At 41.7% G+C, this 19,066-nt stretch overlaps 1 protein-coding gene across 1 annotated transcript in view; it reads left to right on the top strand.

Annotated features, from left to right (window-relative positions):
- Positions 1 to 2,926: 2,926 nt before the first annotated feature.
- The window catches only part of epb41l5 (erythrocyte membrane protein band 4.1 like 5), a 95,702-nt gene continuing 79,562 nt past the window's right edge, over positions 2,927 to 19,066 (top strand). Inside the window, exons 1-2 of the mRNA XM_080752886.1 lie at positions 2,927 to 3,047; positions 5,673 to 5,970. Of these exons, the coding sequence (XP_080609012.1) occupies positions 5,791 to 5,970 (180 nt within the window). The 5' untranslated portion in view covers positions 2,927 to 3,047; positions 5,673 to 5,790. The remainder of the gene's footprint in view (positions 3,048 to 5,672; positions 5,971 to 19,066) is intronic.

The following is a 19,066-nucleotide window of genomic DNA, read 5'->3' on the forward strand; positions in this document are numbered from 1 at the left end:
AGATAGCGCTACTGAAAAACAAACAAACTAAAAAAAGTCAGAAACTTAAAAGTGGTGTTGAGGTAACTTTTCTTTTTTTTAATTTATGTTTTTTATTTTGTTTTTAAAGACACCCGTAGGGAACGAGAAAAACAAGAAAAGAGAACTCCTAACTACACAGTGCCACTTGTTAATTTTGTGTAAATAATACTAGACCATGTAAATACAATGTTGTATATGAAAAAAAAATCTTTAAAATAAAAGGGAAAATCATTTGTGAGTTGACATTTTTTGTTTTTCATTTTGGTTTTATTTTGGTTTTGTCTATTTTTTTAATGTGACACGAATGGTGTGTATTTCAAAAATGCTATTTTGAGAAAACATGTTTTATTTGAACCTCAATCTATAACGGCAAGTGTATATATAATGAAACAAAACAATGAAAATGTTTTACCGTATATGCCCTTGGTTAATCTCCTCTACATGTGTCATAAAGATCCTTTGTCTTCAGTTGCTTGTTATTATGGTATCATGGTTTTACAGTGCTTTGATTGTGACCAATTAAAGCTTGTCTGTCAAAGCATGAAGATGTGGCTTCAGATCACCTTGCTTTACCATACTGTAAAAGTGAGGTCTGGCAATGGAGTGATGTACAGTGAGGAGACCAAAGATAGTTTGATACTAGCTTTATGCCACACTGTGGGTCTTTCATCCAAAGGCGAATCACAGAAGAAATACATAATTTTATTATATTTAGATGATTTACCCAGGTGCCTGCAAAAATAATGTCTGGCTTGTGAGAAAACCGTGGGAAATTATGGAAACAAATAAGTAATTGCATAGCACCTTTTATAAATTGAATGTATCTCAAAGTGCTTCACAATATTTAAACTACAATATTAGAAATGGTTACAGACTAGAGCAGGGCTTTAACCGAACATATCAAAACCGATATGTAGAACCACTAACCTATTTAATCTTGCTCATGTCGGTTAATCGAATAAACTAGAAGCAGTTTTGAATTGTTTAGCCTTATAGTAACTACTTAACGCTGGATTATACTTTGGTGTACAATGGTGGAATGCATGAATAGCAACAATAGCTGATGAGCTCACATTTTATCAGGACACGTTATGAGCTTGTAGATCTGCTATTTTCACAATATTTTGAAATAATCATTCATCAATAGTAATCATAGCAAAAGTTCAAAATTGATTTGAAGCCCTATCACCCAACAAATAAACAATAAAAAGTCAATTCAAATTATTAAGGAAAGCCACCTGTATGCTGTACTGTATGTGCATATGAGTATATTGATATGATGGTGAAAGGCGCTTTGGCGTTAATGGCTTTAATCATTTATGAAGCCTGTGACCGAACCCAATAGTAGCCATTACACTTTGAGAGTTGTATGTCAATTCAAAATGAAGATCAAATATATATATATAGATTATTTGTAGATGTAGGGATCCAAAACAGTATTTAACATAGGTGTAAATAATTATGCATGATAAAACATATGTTTTAAAGCTATCTCGATTGGCTAACATATTTCTGCATATCAGTTTCTAAAACTTCTGGGTTGTATTTCTTAAATTAAACTTGAAGCTGCAGGCAATACTTTTAGTTTATCATGCTGTCCAAAAGATACTTTTAGTCTAATGTTTCCTTATATAAGCCCTACTCCAATAATTTAATTTGCATACAGCTGCCCAAAGAACACATTGAATAATACCTGAGGGAATGATTCCAAACATTGGGCAAAATGAAAGTAAAAAAAGGGCCTTTTGTGAGTTTTGACTTTGTCGTTTTTCCATCCACATTCCAATCCACATTCCCAAGTTATCAGTAGCACGATGCACCTGCTAAGTGTGAAAATGCCCTGCTGTTCCCAAACTAGCCAGAGGGTGGCGCTGCTGTAAAATGAAGGTGAAGAGTATTGTTTAGAATATAATAACAAAAAAGGTGTAATTTATTGGACACATTTATTAGAAATGTATTTAGGAAAAGGGTTAATTTCTTCATACCTTTGTTGTGCTTTTAGTATCAGTAACTTCACCAGGAAAATGTTTTCTTACAACATACAATTGTTTCCTGTCCAGTAAACGTGTGGTATCTAATAGATTTCCTTTTTAGTAGGCCTAATAGGGAGGGACATTTTGTAGAAAAAGTCATTTATGAGCAACATGGTGGGAAAAGTACTCAAAAGTTTTACTTAAAAGTATCAATATGGCAATGTAGAAATAGTAAAAGTCCAGAATTCAAAATGTACTTGAGTAAGAGTACAAAAGTATTCGCATCAAAATGTACTACTTTACAAAAGTAAAAGATGTTTGAAAATAGCAGATCTACATAAAGCTCAAGCAACGTTTTGCGATGTGAGCTTGTAAGCTTCAAATAGCCTCTGTATAAAATAAGGCTAAATAGGTTAATGTCAATGTTTTATAATATAATTTATATCTGCAAAGTAACTACTAAATGTTTTCAAAGAAATTGTAGTAGAGTAAAAAGTACAATATATTTTTTTATGAGCATAAGCATCTTACAGACAGGGTGACATCTTTTCAAATACATCATTCAGCATAGGCTACTTTTTCTATTTAAGTTACGTTGCACCGGCTTTATGCCTTTAAAAATACTAATGACGTTTTCAGAGGCGTCCATTGGGTATAGCAAACTATGGCAGCTGCCATACCTTGGCTACAGGGGAAAATAATATAATGTACTGTAATCGTGCCTGTTGCTAAGGTATGGCAACATGACTGGTGTCTTGCACGCGCGCGAGGCACCAGTCATGTTGCCATACCTTAACTTTTTCTGAACTGAAGCCGCTGGAAGTTTTGCTAGGGATTTATTCCGACGTCACTTCCGGGGGGGGGGGTGATCATCATCTTGCCTCCCAGTTTTTTTGTGTTGTTGGGAGTTGAGGTGAAAATTATCCTGCAGAGAGAGAAAGAAACGCAACGAATCCATTCACCATGGAACTATAACACCAAACCAAGTCGTTTTACCAAAACCTGGACGATGAAAGCGGACGTAATCTCGCTGTGAATCCCTGTCGGTCTCCTGTGAGTATGTTTATCTGTGTGTTATAAGGAGTTTAACTGTGTGGGATCTACAAGTGTGTCGGTCGGTCGGCGGAGCAGCAAGTGTTGTTCCTCACCATCAGCGGTGTTGCCACGTCCGCTTCTTATAAGCGATGTTGGGCTGTTTTTTTCCCCTGTGTTTTGATTTCTCAAACTTTCACATTTCTAGGTCTCCCCTTAACTCTTGACAGTGTACACATGGATTTGTATACTGTCAGAGTTACAGACTTGTATCGGGATCGGCCAATTTAGACCCCCCTAAAAAGACCCACAGAGTCAGCTGTAATCCACTTTGAGAAACGCTGCTTTATTATAAGTTTAATTGCATAGGAAAAGGTACAGCACAGTACAGTTTAGATAGATACAAGGTCTACTATAAGGATTTGGACCACAAGACAGCACAATGGCTTGTTTGCATTGTTTGATTGTACTCAATTCATGATATTCATGATATTGGTAGTTGCGAGTTGTGTTTTGGGAAGGGAATTGTTTCTATAAGTGTGTAGTTGCTTATTTGGTCTTGTTTTCCAAAGTGTAGTTGCTTATTTGCCAAATAAGCAACTATATCAAGCCCAAATATTTGGGCTTGATATAGATGCTTCTTTGGGCTTGATTCCTCTTAATGTGGTTTAAAGTAGTGGTTCTTATACATTTTCATGTCAAGGACCCCCTATTTAATGTGTATTTGTCCGCAGAGCCCCATCTGAAACTATTTGATGATAGGGACAGCTCAGCTTGCATATCTGCTATTTTCAAATATCCGATGACGTACAACAGTATGTACAAGGTTTAAAAGGTCTCGTTTAGCCTAGAGATAGCCGTTTGTTTTCCTAGATCCTGTTGCTTGCTTCTCTCGCCCAACCTGGCAACAATGCTCCCCATCAGCATCACAGAGCTGCTGCTAGCCTCCAGGCTAAAGGGAGCGTTGTTTTTTGTCACACAGAATGACAATATTCTGTTTCCCTGCATGTTTACCTAGTAGCAGTGGTGGAAAAAGTACTCGCATGTTTCACTTATAAATATAAAAGTATCAATACTGCAATATAGAAATTCTCTCCACTAAGTAAAAGTCTGGAATTCAATTCCTGCGCATCATAACGTGGGCATTCTCTCTTCTTATTAACCAACAACCTGTTGCTTTGCTTTATCACTGCGCTGCTGCTCAGCCATGTATTATCCTGTGTTAAAGCAATAATAGCATAGCGAGTTACAACAGCACAAACTATTACAAGAGTTTAAGTCTGCGTCCCCCCCTAACCAGTACTAAAAGCAAGTTTCATACGGTCTGTAAACGTTATTTGCTATTGTTCACGAAGCTATAAGGTTTAAGTGATCTGTTAACAGCCTGTAAATCCAACATATGGCAGCGTTCGTTGGTTTGTTGCTTTGCTAACGTAGCCCAGTTATTATTACACAAGGGTAGCCTCCTATAGGAATGCAACGCTGGATACATTGTAATAAAGATGGTAAATTAAGGTAGGCGAACCTGCTAGTTTGAGGACCAAATATCACCTAATGGGACTATAAAGTTATAATATAACTTTGTTTCTTTTCACAACAAGGAACCTTCTTTGCTTAATCTTTTTCCCAAACTTTTTTCTTTTCTTTTTTCTTTTCTTCACATGGGGAACATGGAAAAATAAATAAATCCAAAAAGGGGGTCAGGTCCTTCTTTAATAAAGTCTTAGAGGAGTAGTTCACCCCCAAAATGACTTTTTTCTATTGATTAGTCATGCCATGGAGAGTAGAGTTCAATAATATTTTTTGGTTTTTGTCACATTCCTAAGACAAAAATTTGATTCAAGTAAATTTGCCCCCATTGATTCCGGATTATCCGGAACGAATGGGGGTAAATTTATTGTTATCACATTTTTGTCTAAGGAATGTGACAAAAAACTAAAAATATTATTGAACTCTACTCTCCATGGCATGACTAATCAATAGAAAAAAAGTCATTTTGGGGGTGAACTACGTACTCCTTTAAGTGTGAGGTTGACTGTGTAGAATGTGTAGATGGTGTGTAGGCCTACAGTTACCTATTTTCTGACACACAAAGGAATCTCTTTATTCTCTTATAGACTACTTAAACACGCACATACCTGCATTAAATAGCATTTCAGGAGGTTCTTGCTAGGTTGTAGACAGTGCTAGGTGGTAGACAGTGGTTATTACTAGCCTAAAATGCACTGTAAATATACGTATTGTGGGATTTAGCAAGAGATGCTAATTTTCATCCGTTTATTTTTTAATTCATGATGATTCTTTTGCTTTTTTTTTTTTTAACTGTTTTGAAAAAAGAAAATAATAAAATAAACAAATAAAGGGACCCACAAACGGGTCCCGACCCAGTGTTTGGGAACCAGTGCACTACTCCAGTGGTTCTCAAAGTGGATTCCAGCAGGGACTCTGTGGGTTCCTTAAGGGGCGTCTAAATTGACCCATACAAGTCTGTAACTCTGACAGTGTACAAGTGGAACCAAATGAACCCTGACGGGTCCATTTGGTTCCATTTGTACACTGTCAGAGTTAAGGAAAGACCGTGACACGTGAGTGTTTGGGAACCAGTGCACTACTCTACAGCTGCTCATCTCTGTTTCTCTTCCGCAGGTACAGTAGCGTGACCCCCCGCCCCCTCCCACCCCCACCACCCCTACCCTCCCCATCTGGTCCCGCGCTCTCTCTTCCCTGAACACCACCACCTCCTCCTCCTCCACCTCCTCCGACCATGCTGAGTTTCCTGCGCAGGACGCTGGGACGGCGCTCCATCAGGAAGCATGCGGAGAAGGCCCGTCTGCGCGAGGCCCAGCGCGCCACCACCCACATCCCCGCCGCCGGGGACGCCACCTCCGTCATCACCTGCCGCGTGTCCCTGCTGGACGGCACCGACGTCAGCGTGGACCTGCCGGTAAGAAGAGCATCTCTGAAAAGAAAGAAGCTTTGATTTGAGGTTCATTAACCCCCAAGCAGGGGCGTCACAAGGGGGGGGGGGGGGGGGAGTGGGACTGAGTTACTAGGGCTCAAGGTGGAGGGCCCTTAATTATTTTATACTTTATCTATTGAAAAATAACAGATATACAAGCTGAGTTACTAGGGCTCAAGGTGGAGGGCCCTTAATTATTTTATACTTTAGCTATTGAAAAATAACGGATATACAAGCTCACAGTGAGCTTGTAGATCGGCTATTTTTGAAAGGTCATGAAAATGTGAGCAAATCTTTGAATATACAGTATGTATTTTTTAACAAAATTTTGTTTCTGGGGTTCCCTGGAACAAAATATTTTGAGATGGGGGTCTATGGCTATCATTTTGGGGGTCCTTCACATGAAACAGTTTGAGCACCACTGGCATAGAAACATAGGTTTTTCAAAAAACCTTAGAAGTATTTGAAATATTCAAAAAATAGCAGATCTATATCTGCTATTTATCAATAGTTAAAGCACAAAATAATGCGTAATATTGCGTTGCCAGCAGTCTAAATGGGTTAAACCCACTCCCCCTATGAAGAACATTCATGGGGGGCCCACAGTGAATCCTGGTACCCAGGGCCCAGAACTTGGTGTGACACCCCTGAGAAAAGTGCACCGAAAAGAAAACGCTTTGATTTGAGGTTCATTCATTCCCCCCCCCCCCCCCCCGAGAGGTTCACGACGTGTTCCCAGCAAATCACGAAGAAGATGAGAGTGGACGTCTTAGTTCGCTGTCTTTCTGTCTGGTTGATTCCATTTATGTTGTGTCAGAGCACTGTTCCCAAAACAGTGGGTCTCGGGACCCAATAGAGGGTATACGCATGCATGAAAGTGAATGGCAAAATCGAGTGGCAAAGTGCTTTGAAATAGTTGTTACGTCAATTTAATGCTATCAGCTAGGACTTTTCTGTTTGGATGTATGGGCTGTCAAGGCCAGAAAATTATGATGCATAGCCTCTATAGTTGAAAAAGAAAAATTTAAAAGATTTTAATTCACTACCAGACTCGTGTTTTCACGTTTTTATTTTGTTTTTATTTGAAATGCTCAGATCGCTCGACACGTGTCTGGTGGCTAGACCACACATGGACAAATGACATCATCAACCGCGATTTGAGTGAAAGATGAACTATTTCTGAAATAAATAAAATATCCAAGGTTTTTAATTTAACATTAATAGAGGACAAATATACTGTATTGAGGTATATTTTACTTATTAGCCAGGGATCCTTTTTAAAGAACCCCTGGGGGTCCACGGACCCCATTTTTTTAGAGAACCACTGGTCTTTCTGTTAAAGAAGGAGATTGCACCTGGTTTGGTACTAAATTAGTGGAAATGGCTGGTGAGGTTTGGGAATGTAACCTCTTGTCCTCCTGACCTAACAGCGGTTGTATATCAAGTATACCAAAACAAGCAGCGGGTTAACAATAGATTAACAACGTGGCAACCGCTGAACAGAGTTGTAATGTTTGAACACAGTTATCGTTAACCGTTTATTATAGTCTGGGCTACACTTTCCTCCTGACTGTCAGCTGGTTCCTGTCTGTTGGGCTTAAGGTGCTTACTAGTGTAGGGTGTGTAGTGTACCCACAGGTGTACTTGTACGTACTTGCAGGTCACTGTGTGTAACCTAAGTCCCGATTTGCAGGCAATGTGTCGGCATATTTGATTTTGATGTCATGTGTGAACGTGCACCTGATTTTGACTGAGTGATTTCAGTGCGACTTGGGTTCAATAATGTTTTTTTTTACATGAATGGAGAAGTGTTCAACAGTTGAACACTGACGATATGATGAAACGTTAATTCACGTGAGATGATAAAGACAGTCTAGTGTTATGGTTTGAAACGTTTGATTCTTACTTTTACAATGTATCAGTCTCAACTACAACTAGTCCTACTCACCATCTGTGACGCTAACTCTCTCCTCATAAACATATGGTCGCTTGACCGTGAATGGCCATGCACGCTCTCTCTTCTCTCTCTCTCTATAGCTCTCTATCTCTCTCTCGCTCGCTCGCAATACAGAACTGTTGTGGTGGCTGTTATGTCACAGCCGAGCTTAGGGGTGTGTGTGTGTGTGTGTGTGTGTGTGTGTGTGTGTGTGTGTGTGTGTGTGTGTGTGTGTGTGTGTGTGTGTGTGTGTGTGTGTGTGTGTGTGTGTGTGTGTGTGTGTGTGTGTGTGTGTGTGTGTGTGTGTGTGTGTGTGTGTGTGTGTGTGTGTGTGTGTGTGTGTGTGTGTGTGTGTGTGTGTGTGTGTGTGTGTGTGGACGAGTACTGTTGATCACCCGTAATTCCATGATCCTCTGCGAATGCCACCTGATCACATGACTGGGAGTGTCACGTGAGCTGATTGTCACACTGCCAAGTCAACAGAGCGTCGTCATGGTTGCACCCTCTTCCTCATTTCGTTTTCCTCCCCCCTCCTTTATCTCCTCTGCTGTGTCCTTCCTCTCACTTATGCACAGTATCTGTACAGTACTATGCTGCCTTCAAAAGATTCCTATTTTCTCAGGATTGTGGCCAATAGTACAGTAGTTGTTGTTTGCTGTTTTGTTTTTGATGGTTCATTGTTTTGTTGTGAAGCGTCCTTGTGTTCATGAAAGGCGCTATATAAATTTAAGCTATTATTATAAGTACTATCTATATCCGTGGTTCTCAAACTTTATCAAGTCAAAGACCCCCAAATCGATGTACTGTATATTTGGTGGCCACGGACCTCCATCTGAAAATGTTTGTGCCATTGACCCCCAGAAAACCCCCAAAAAGTCATTTTGGAGGTGCTTTAACTACTTTTTCTGGGGACCCCCGGAACGCAACGCAAGGACCCCTCCTGGTCCCTGGACCCCACTTTGAGAACGAATGATCTAAATGCATCTGTTCTGCCACCTTCTATCCCTTCTTTCACACACACGCATGCACGGCACACACACACACACACACACACACACACACACACACACACACACACACACACACACACACACACACACACACACACACACACACACACACACACACACACACACACACACACACACACACACACACACACAGAGAGAGAGACTACTAGAAAAGAATCACCTCACCTTTACATAGTTTTTCGTGTGTGTGTGTGTGTGTGTGTGTGTGTGTGTGTGTGTGTGTGTGTGTGTGTGTGTGTGTGTGTGTGTGTGTGTGTGTGTGTGTGTGTGTGTGTGTGTGTGTGTGTGTGTCTATCAAAGATATTGCTGGTTTTGGAATTCCACTGGCATTCCGGCTGTCAAACGCGCCGCATTCCAGCGAGCCAGTTTGCTGCTGGTATTTAACCATTCTCTTGTTTCTAGATCTAACTTTCTGTGTATATACTATACTATACAAATACATAATATACCTTAGAGCTGTTGTGTGAAGAAAAAATCTTGCCTAGAATTGGAATTGATTGTTGGGGTGATCAATGACATAGGAAAGGTGTACTCTTTGGCTCTGCCCTTTAGGCCAGTGGTCCTCAACCTTTTCTGGCCGTGACCCCCAAAATAATCATATTTTATCTGGGGACCCCCCACCCTGACGAGCACTAAGAGTTGAGACATTACATTTTGTATAACACGGTTCTATTGTGAAAATAGCAGATCTACATGCGTTGCGAGGCGTTGTGAGCATGTAGATCTGCTATTTTTGGCTATTTTCTGCCTCTAATAGGCCTATTTGACAATTTGGCCCATGTTTAATTTGTCATTTTAGAGATGTTAAAAATTCCTTAAATTGTCACTTTAGAAATGTGCATATACCCTCTATACACTTAAACTTTATGTTGGTTTGTTTACTGTTGAGTGAGAAAACAATGTTGCACATTAAGGTAATCATCTGGGGACCCCCCACAATAATTTGGGGACCTGACCCACAGGTTGAGAACCACTGCTTTAGGCTGCCTCATTCACTATTTGAACACATCTTCTCTTCTGGGGTCCCCAGCAAAAAGCAAAAAAAAAGTAGATGGAACAAAAAAAAAGTAGATGGCGGCCCGTGGCCAATTATATATCAATTTGGGGGTCCTTGGCACGAAGAAGAGTTTGAGAAACACTGATCTTTGTTCGGTGGTTCACAACGAGTGGTCCGGGGACCACCAGTGGTCCAGGTGGTCCACAGCTAAATGTTGGACAGTTGGTAACCAAATGGACCCTTTATAGATCTTTAACTCTTGAGAGTGTAAATTTGGTTTCATTTTACGCTCTCAAGGGTTAAATTGTTGTTTGACATCTGCATTACTCCATTAACAAGAAGTCTACACAATTAGAGAATGTAGAAGAATTGTTATTTTGATCAACCATGTTTGCCTGTTTATCTCTCCTATGGTACGACATCAATACATCATGGAATTCAAAATCGTATCCACCAATAACAAAATATTCTATGTTTTGGGTCCGAGAGGCTAAATCTCATCAAATGCAGAATAAGTAATGGACCTTGATATGAAAAGGGGTTGAAAATCACTGATCTAGGGGGTCCTCGGAGTTACTACAGGGGGTCCTCCAAATCTTTGAGTGATGGAAACCTTTTTTCTCTTTTTTTATATCAACCACTTGAACCCTAGCGTCCATATTCAGAGAACTTTAGCAAAAAATAGCAGATCTACAAGCTCACAACGCCTCGCACTGCGAGGCGTTGTGAGCTTGTAGATCGTCTATTTTCGGCAAAGAGGTTTGGTGTAGAGGGGAAAAAGAGCAGACCAAGTACAGAGTGAAAGGTCAAGTTTATTAAGTATTTACGGTTCAAGTGGTTAAATATCTGAAATTGAAGTGAATCCAAAATATACCTAGGATAGTGCTGTCAAACAATGAAATATTTGTTATATGGAATCTCTGAAAGTGTTGTGGGGGTCCCTGCTTTATCTATCTCTCTCAACTAAGGGGTCCATGGCCTGAAAACCTTGAAAACCACTGATCTAGTTGATCAGCTCAGCATTGAATGGAGCTGAGAGAGAGTATGGCCTGCTGCACCTCCAGATAGACCTGTGTTGTTGTTATTCACTACTCCTTCCTCTGGAATGTTATCAGCTCTGACTTCTCTCTCTCTCTCCCTCTCTGTCTCACTCTCTTACTTGCTCTCTTTCACTTTAGTCACGCTCGCTGTTAGTGTTTACACAAAAGGGCTTTTGTCTTTGGGGGCGACAGCCATCAGACATGTTTAAGGTTGAGTTTATTGCGGCGTTAAGACATTATCACTGGGATTTATAGGCTTGTTTTCACAAGGTTCTTCTCGCCGTGGTGGTGAATTTATTGGGTCCCATTATGCCCACGGTGTTAAGTGATGTATGTATACTGGCTTTCTTGTAGCCTGGCGGGCCATCCCACATACTGCGTTCACTCACTCATTACTTCCCACAGTATGAGGTCTGGACTTCCGCGTATAGGCAGCCAGTATGAGACATTGGCCCCGATTCATTTCCTGATCAGGGCCAATCAGTGACTGCGTTTCAACTGCTGTCTGCAAAACCTCCCCTGATTGGTCCATGTGTAGATGGTGACGTAGATGTTTGCTGCAGCATTTTCAAAACAACGTGGCTGCCCTCGATGCAACAAGTGTAACAGTTAACGCTGTAACAATAAAACAAGCAATAAGTGAAGTTATTTCAGAGTTGGAATCAATTAAAACAATTAAAAAGGAACAAGAGTATGCGCTAGCGCAGTGGTTCTCAACCTTTTCAGGCCGCGACCCCCAAAAATCAATCATTTTAACTGGGGATGATGAGCACTAAGAGTTGAGACATTGCATTTTGATTCTATTGTGAAAATAGCAGTTGCGAGGCGTTGTGAGCATGTGGATCTGCTATTTTCACAATTTCTGCCTCTAATGTATACAATTTTGGCCTACGTTTACTTTGTCATTTTAGAGGCATTAAAAAGTATTTAAATTGTCACTTTAGAAATGTACATTCTGTATACCCTCTATACACTTAAACCTTATGTTGGTTTGTTTAATGTTGAGTAAGAAAACACGTTGCACATTAAGTTAATCATGGGGAACCCCCAAAATAATATGGGGACCCCCCTGGGGGTCCCGACCCACAGTTTGAGAACCACTGCGCTAGCGGAGCTCATCGGCCGAAAAGACGTCTTTGTTTGCCGTTCTTCCGACTGGCTGCACTTTGATGATAGATGTTTTGCTACGCTGATTGGTTAGAGGAGTCTGTCTGTCAAGGCAAGTACTCCCGCCCACTTTTCAAGCTGCCTATAGGCAGAAGGCCAGACCTCATACTGGGGAAGGAATGAGTGAGTGAACGCAGTATCCGCCAGGCTAGCTTTTTTAATAGCACATCATATAGGCCTATGCCATTCCATCGTGAAACCCACCCAAGTAGCCTAGTGATGTTATCAGTAAGAGAGACCAGTCTCTGATTTGGATATGTTGCTCTTTAGGAATGGAGAGGAGCTCAGATGACATTACACCCATTTGGACAACAGTCTCTCACAGTGAAAATAGGCAATCTACAAGCTCACACAACGTGTCAAAAAAACATTGATTCTGATTTCTTGATTATTTTTTACAATTGATTTAAATCGAGTGTAGAGATTAGCTGTTGCAGTAGACTCTGTGGTCCGGTTATTCTATTAATACAGCAGCAATACATTCATCAGTTTTTAATCACTGGTTGTACAGTGAACAGCTTGCTCTGAACTACTGTACTGTTATAGCAGCATTGTTTGGTCTTTATTAAAACATGGCCCTGTGGTTGTTTTTGTTTCCCTGAGGTTTTAGAGGTAGGTTTACCTAATGTGTCAGTGACCAAAGAGGCTTAGTTTAATATAGCACCACAATCATTTTAACCAATTTAAACTTTATTCTATACTTTATATACGGCTATTCAAAAAGGCAAAATCTCGATATTTCGATGTCCCGCTGTTTCGATTCCCCAGTACTCTGGTTAGGGTAAGGTTTAGGGTTAAGGTTTAGGCTTTGGGTTAGCATTCACCAGGTTAGCATTCACCTGGGTCTGCAGGTTAGCGTTCACCCGCGACGGCAGGTTAGCCTTGGACTACTGGCCGCTCGAAACAACGGCACATCGAAACATCAATACGCGGCCATTCAAAAATAGCAAATATACAAGCTCATAGCGCGGCACTTTCTGCCACATTATGAGCTTGTACATCTACAGCTTTTTTTGAAGGGCATTTTACTCAAATCTTTAGGTCCCTGGAACAAAATATGTTGAGATGGCTGTCGGCATGAACAGCTTTTGAGCACCACTGATATAGCAACATAAGAATTTCAGAAAACAGTTAGGATTTAGAAGACATTTTGTAGAATTGGCCTCAGGTCTTAATGGGTTAAGAGTTAAGAGACGGATGTGTCCAAGCCTCTCATGTGTGTGTGTTGTGTTGGGAGACATCTTTAACATGCTAAAACACACTGTGTTTCTTTCTCATCACATAGCATTGCAAACTCAAAAAACATTGAATAAGGAAGCAGCTTTGCGCCTAATTAGTACAAAGAATGTGTTGCCTTGTTGTTTTTGTCCGCCCCTTGGGGACCTCAGCGGGATGTGTGTGTGTGTATTTCCTATTCCTTGTTGTTCGGTTATTCCGTCTGATCTGTGGCGATCCTTGGGCTGGCTAATGGCATAGGGAACTAAGGCTTTCTATACCCAGCATGAACACAGTGGCAGACTAGGACCTCTGAAGCAGAAAGAGATGATGAGGTGTTTTGGGATTCACTGCAGGGCTTTAGCCTTTCTAAGCCTCCTGCTTCTACTATCTCTGTCTCCGACACACTTATCATATAAACACATATAGTCTGAGTCTCTGCTGAGTCTCTGGGAGGAACCTAAGGTGTGTGTCATTTTCCCCCCTCTTGTCTGAGTACAGACAGATCGATTGTTTGACCCATTAAAACCCGGGGACGATTAAAAAATTGAATCCTACGTTTTCTGACATTCTTTTGTTGCTATATCAGTGGTGCTCAAATCTTTTCATGTCAAGGACCCCAAAAATACATATTTTGTTCCAGGGACCCCAGAAGCAAAGATTTGAGTTAAAAAGAAAACAAAAAAATTGCTTTTTCACAAGCAGATAAGCTCTCCAAATAAGCTTATCTGCTATTTTTTGGAATAACCAAAGTTTAAAAACCCCCTCCTCCTCAAAGTGCGGTCGGGGCACTGCTGCTGGAAATGGCAATGGCACCCACAGCTGGCGGTACAGATTGTTTGTAGCATGTACATTGGGGTTAAATAGCCCTAACGTTCCACTATTTAAGGCTCCATAATGGCAGCGTCTTGTGAAAGATGTTCAAGTGGTTGTAAATAATTGGACTAGAGACTGGGTCTGAATGAAGCTCCTTGACGTGTTTTACTGGGATGGCCATACTACTGTGTGTGTGTGTGTGTGTGTGTGTGTGTGTGTGTGTGTGTGTGTGTGTGTGTGTGTGTGTGTGTGTGTGTGTGTGTGTGTGTGTGTGTGTGTGTGTGTGTGTGTGTGTGTGTGTGTGTGTGTGTGTGTGTGTGTGTGTGTGTGTGTGTGTGTGTGTGTGTGTGTGTGTGTGTGTGTGTGTGGCCGTGGCCACCCAAGGTTGTTTCCTAGGGAGACCTCAGTGAGTCAATAGCCATGCTAATATACGTGCACACACACACAAACAGCCTTGTGATTCACTTAAGAACTGTCCATCCATATTCTTTGGTAGAGTATGGTAGCATAAAAAAGGCAGGCATTCAGGGGTTGTGGCCAGAGAATAAGCCTTGTATCTGATGAGTAACTGAGATGGTTCATTCAACCCCAGGCCTGTTATTGTATGAATCACCTTGTTGTGTCCGTTTGCTGAATCATAATAACAAGAATCTTCTCTCTGTGTGTAGAGCAGTAGTTCTCAAAGTGGGGTCCTCCTTGGTGGAGGTGAGGGGAGAGTGTGTACCAGGGGGTCCCCAGCAACATGAGTTAATGTAGCGTCACAATGTTAATGTAGCATCACAATGTTGTTTTTTACTGATTTATCTATTTTTGAAAATATCTGAAAAATATTGTTTTGTTTGAAAAACAAATAAAACTAGAAAGGTACAATTCTGGGAAATGTGCGGTTGACACGACTGACACGAGAAGCAAGGAATCCGCTGGGAAATTAATTCTGACTTTTTACTGTATGTTAGATATCGTATCAAGTGAACCATGACCAATCCTGTCTGATTGCCAGTCAGAAAAGGGACAGAAGAAAAGGAGCTCAGTTGGTCTGTTCTTGAGAGACTACTATGTCAGTGGTTCTCAAACCTTTTCATGTGAAATGAAAATGATATTTATTTGGCCACAGACCCCAATCTCAAAATATTTAGTTCCAGGGACCCCCCCAGAAGCAAATAGCAGATCTACAAGCTTGCAGCGCGGCACTCCGTGCCGCGCTGTGAGCTTGTATATCTGCTATTTTTCACTGGTTAAAGCATTCAATAATTCTAGGCCTAAATGGGTTAAGGAAAAGTTAAATCAGGTTTACTTTAGGGGACAGAAAAACAGGTTTACTTTCATACTACAGCGTCACTCAAAAGTAGCAGTTCCACAAGCTCGAATCGTGCCGAATTTTGAGTTTGTCGTGGCCACCTTGCTGCTATTATTTTCACGAGTTTCACCAGGAGGGTGTAAGGCCATTCAGAGGAACATGCTGTCCCTCCCTTGGTCCCCCCACTCCCTGTTGATCAGGCTCCCTGTCCTACCCAACCTGTATGTTGGACAGTATCTGTTGTTACAGTCGGGGTTGGGGGTCCCCAGTTCAAATATTACTATTCTTTTGTGGCGGGGGACCAGTGCCGTCTTCAGTCAGTATCGGTCGTCTCTAAAGCACACTCTCTCAGCTAAATACAGCCAATGGATCATCTAAACCAGGGGTTCCCAAACTTCTTTTGTCTCAGGGCACCCCATAAATATTTTTTTTAATCCGAGGCACCCCTACATTATAATTTTCACTCCCAGCACCTTATATTTATAGCATATCGTCGTTGTCGGGTGGAAACCTTGTATGTCCAAAACCGTTCGTTTTGTATTTATCATCTATAAAATGTACTAGTGAAAACAGCAGATCTACTTGTAGATCGGCTGTTTTCACTAGTTTTGTGCGACGGTCTTGTATGATGAAGCAGTGCTTTGCTTTACCAAAAGACGTACAGATTTGAAACTTGGAGGTTTCTGCCCGACAGTGACTATATTTTAGTGATTATGTTGTGTGGAAAACGTTGAGATAATAGCCATTTTGGTTAGAACTGACTGAAAATAACTTTGTACTTCAAGTTTAAAATGATACTAAATATTTTTTCAAGTGTCCAAATAAATTCAAAATATTATCAAATTATCTTGCGGCACCCCTGGACTGTCGTCACGGCACCCCAGGGTGCCCCGTCACCCACTTTGAAAACCCCTGATCTAAACACATAGCCTGAACCTAGACAGAGCAGGTTGTCTTGCTGTCAAAGAGGCTACAAACCCTCTGCTGAATAATGCTACAGACAGTGTAACACACACACACACACACACACACACACACACACACACACACACACACACACACACACACAATGACCCCTTTGTATGCTCTCTCCCAGGCTACTGTAGGGCTGCGGGGTGCTTTGTCAGCTATGCCAACTAGCATGGGGCCTGCTACCCATGAGCTCTGTGTGTGTGTGTGTGTGTGTGGACACAGGAGGTTGTAGAACACCCAATACCGTCCACTCATCTATCATGCAGTGTGGAGGAGCAGTCGGCTGGGAAGTGTGTGTGTTTGCAGAACCTAGTTTAAGACGCTGCGTCTTCACTAGTGGTGGGCAAAACTGTTCATTTCAATGAACACAGCAATGATCAGTTCAAATGATTCGCTCACGTTCACCGTTCCCTGCCGGGTCTCGCATAAAGACTGACACTGCCTTCTGAACGAAAGCGAGAACATAACATTTTAAGGAAAAGAATGGACCGTTCTTGATTCTTTCTTCTTGTGATTCATTCTTATGACGAATCACTCATGACGACACAACACCACCACTGTAAATCAAATCGACCCTTAAATGTCAGAGTTCAATTAACACTGAGGTGCCGATAGCTATCGATAGCCGATAGCTACAAGCTCACAACGCAGCGAGGCGCTGTGAGCTTGTAGATCGGCTATTTTTGCCTAAAGTTCTCAGAATATAGACACTAGGGTTCAAGTGGTTAATATAAAAAAGGAGAAAAGAATGTTCTATCACTCAAAGATTTGGAGGACCCCCTGTAGTAACTCTGAGGACCCCCTGTTGAAGACCCCTGCCATAAATCAATGCTATTGGATCCTCACACTGTCTACCAAACCAACTCAAACTCCACCCGTTTAGTCCTATTGTTTTTAATATAAATCAGTGCTATTGAAGACACTTTATGTCTGTGTGTTGGTTCAAAAATATTGAACCAATAAATGGTAAATGGTGCATTTATATAGCACTTTTATCCAAGGCGCTTTACCTAGATTGTGCATTACATTCACCCATTCACACACATATTCATACACTGGTGGCGGAGGAAACCATGCCAGGCACCAACCTACTCACCGGGAGCAACTAGGGGTTCAGAGTCTTGCTCAAGGACTCTTCGACATTAACTCAGGGGGAGCCCGGATTCGAACTGGGAACCCTTCGTGCTCTAATAACAGTTTCTCTACCCCTGAGCTATGCCGCCCGCATAAAAAGTTGTAAAAGCGCTTCGGCCAAAACCTCCTAACCTCCTCCATTTTGGAGTTGGCTGGTTTTGGCACGACAGCAGAGAGAGATATTGGTGCAGCTGCAACAAACGTCACGCAGATTTTGGGCTATCCCAAGTCTATGCTTTGAGTCAGCCAATCAAGGAAGCTGATTCCTATCAGTCGCCATTGCAACCCTGATAGGTATTTTGTTATGGTTAATATCATCCTTTTATCAATTCATATTGACTGTTAGATATGAATTATGATACATAATTATATGATTCATTTATTAGGTTATATTATGTGAACTACTGTCTGAACTTACAGTATAGGAGACCATGTTTTGGTTGTACTGTAAGTTCAGGCTAGTGGATTACAGGTCATGGTGACTGTGGTTACCCTGACTACGAGATCATGTTTTGGTTATACTGTATTTCTCTGTCTTCTTGTTTGGATATGGGGACCAATCAATGAGTCCCACAATCTAACTGTCATAATACTGTATTCCTTATATACTGTATGTTAACTTCCATCTTGGGAAGAGAGAATTAGCAAGCTGCCACTAGGATGGTATGCTATTGCTCACTGTTTTGTCTCTTTGTCTGACTCTGTTCAATACAGCAATTTATTGATTGTCCTTTGGTTCGTCTTATTTTGGTTATGGATTTATCCATATCCATATTTATTTAACGTAATAATTTATTTAACAAACCCCAGTCCCAGCCCAGACCCGTGTTCAAAACACCGTCCTGGTCCCAGTTAAGACCCGCCCGCGGAAGCTTGTGATTGGCTGAACCGGAGGTAGGGAGCACTCCGTTGTGTTCACCTGGACCGCGCGGAGGTGCTGAAAGTCGGGGGGAAGAAGATTTACTATTCTGTCCATAACGGCACATAACTCGGGAACGACGCTGAGTTGGCTCATGCGACCGTCGCAACGCTCGACACGGCGACTCGCTCACTAGCGCTCGCTCGGCGGTTTCTCACGTGGCTCATGGTCGCCTGAGACGGCGCACCGCCGTCATGTCCACCAAAAAAAAGCGCTCCACCCTTGGTCCATTGTTGGAACCAGGACGGTGTTTTGATTCACGCAGCCCAGACAGGTTCTGGAAATCCCCCCCCCCCCCCCCCCCCCCCCCCACACACACACACACACACACACACACACACACACACTACAGCAGACGGTGCAAGTTGTGAAGCAAATCTCATAAGCTTATTTTGGGAGGTATAGTCTTCAGTGTCTCAACTGTATGAGGTGCAAGCATGGTCAAAATCAGTGGTTCTCAAACATTTTCGTGTTGACCCCCAAATAGATTTTTATTGGGCGGCACACTGTCAGGCATCAGAGCCTATGTGATATGCGCCTGGACCAGTAGGCCAGCG

This window comes from Nannobrachium achirus, assembly GCF_963921795.1.
Source record: "Nannobrachium achirus genome assembly, chromosome: 22".
In the NCBI taxonomy this organism is placed as follows: domain Eukaryota; kingdom Metazoa; phylum Chordata; class Actinopteri; order Myctophiformes; family Myctophidae; genus Nannobrachium; species Nannobrachium achirus.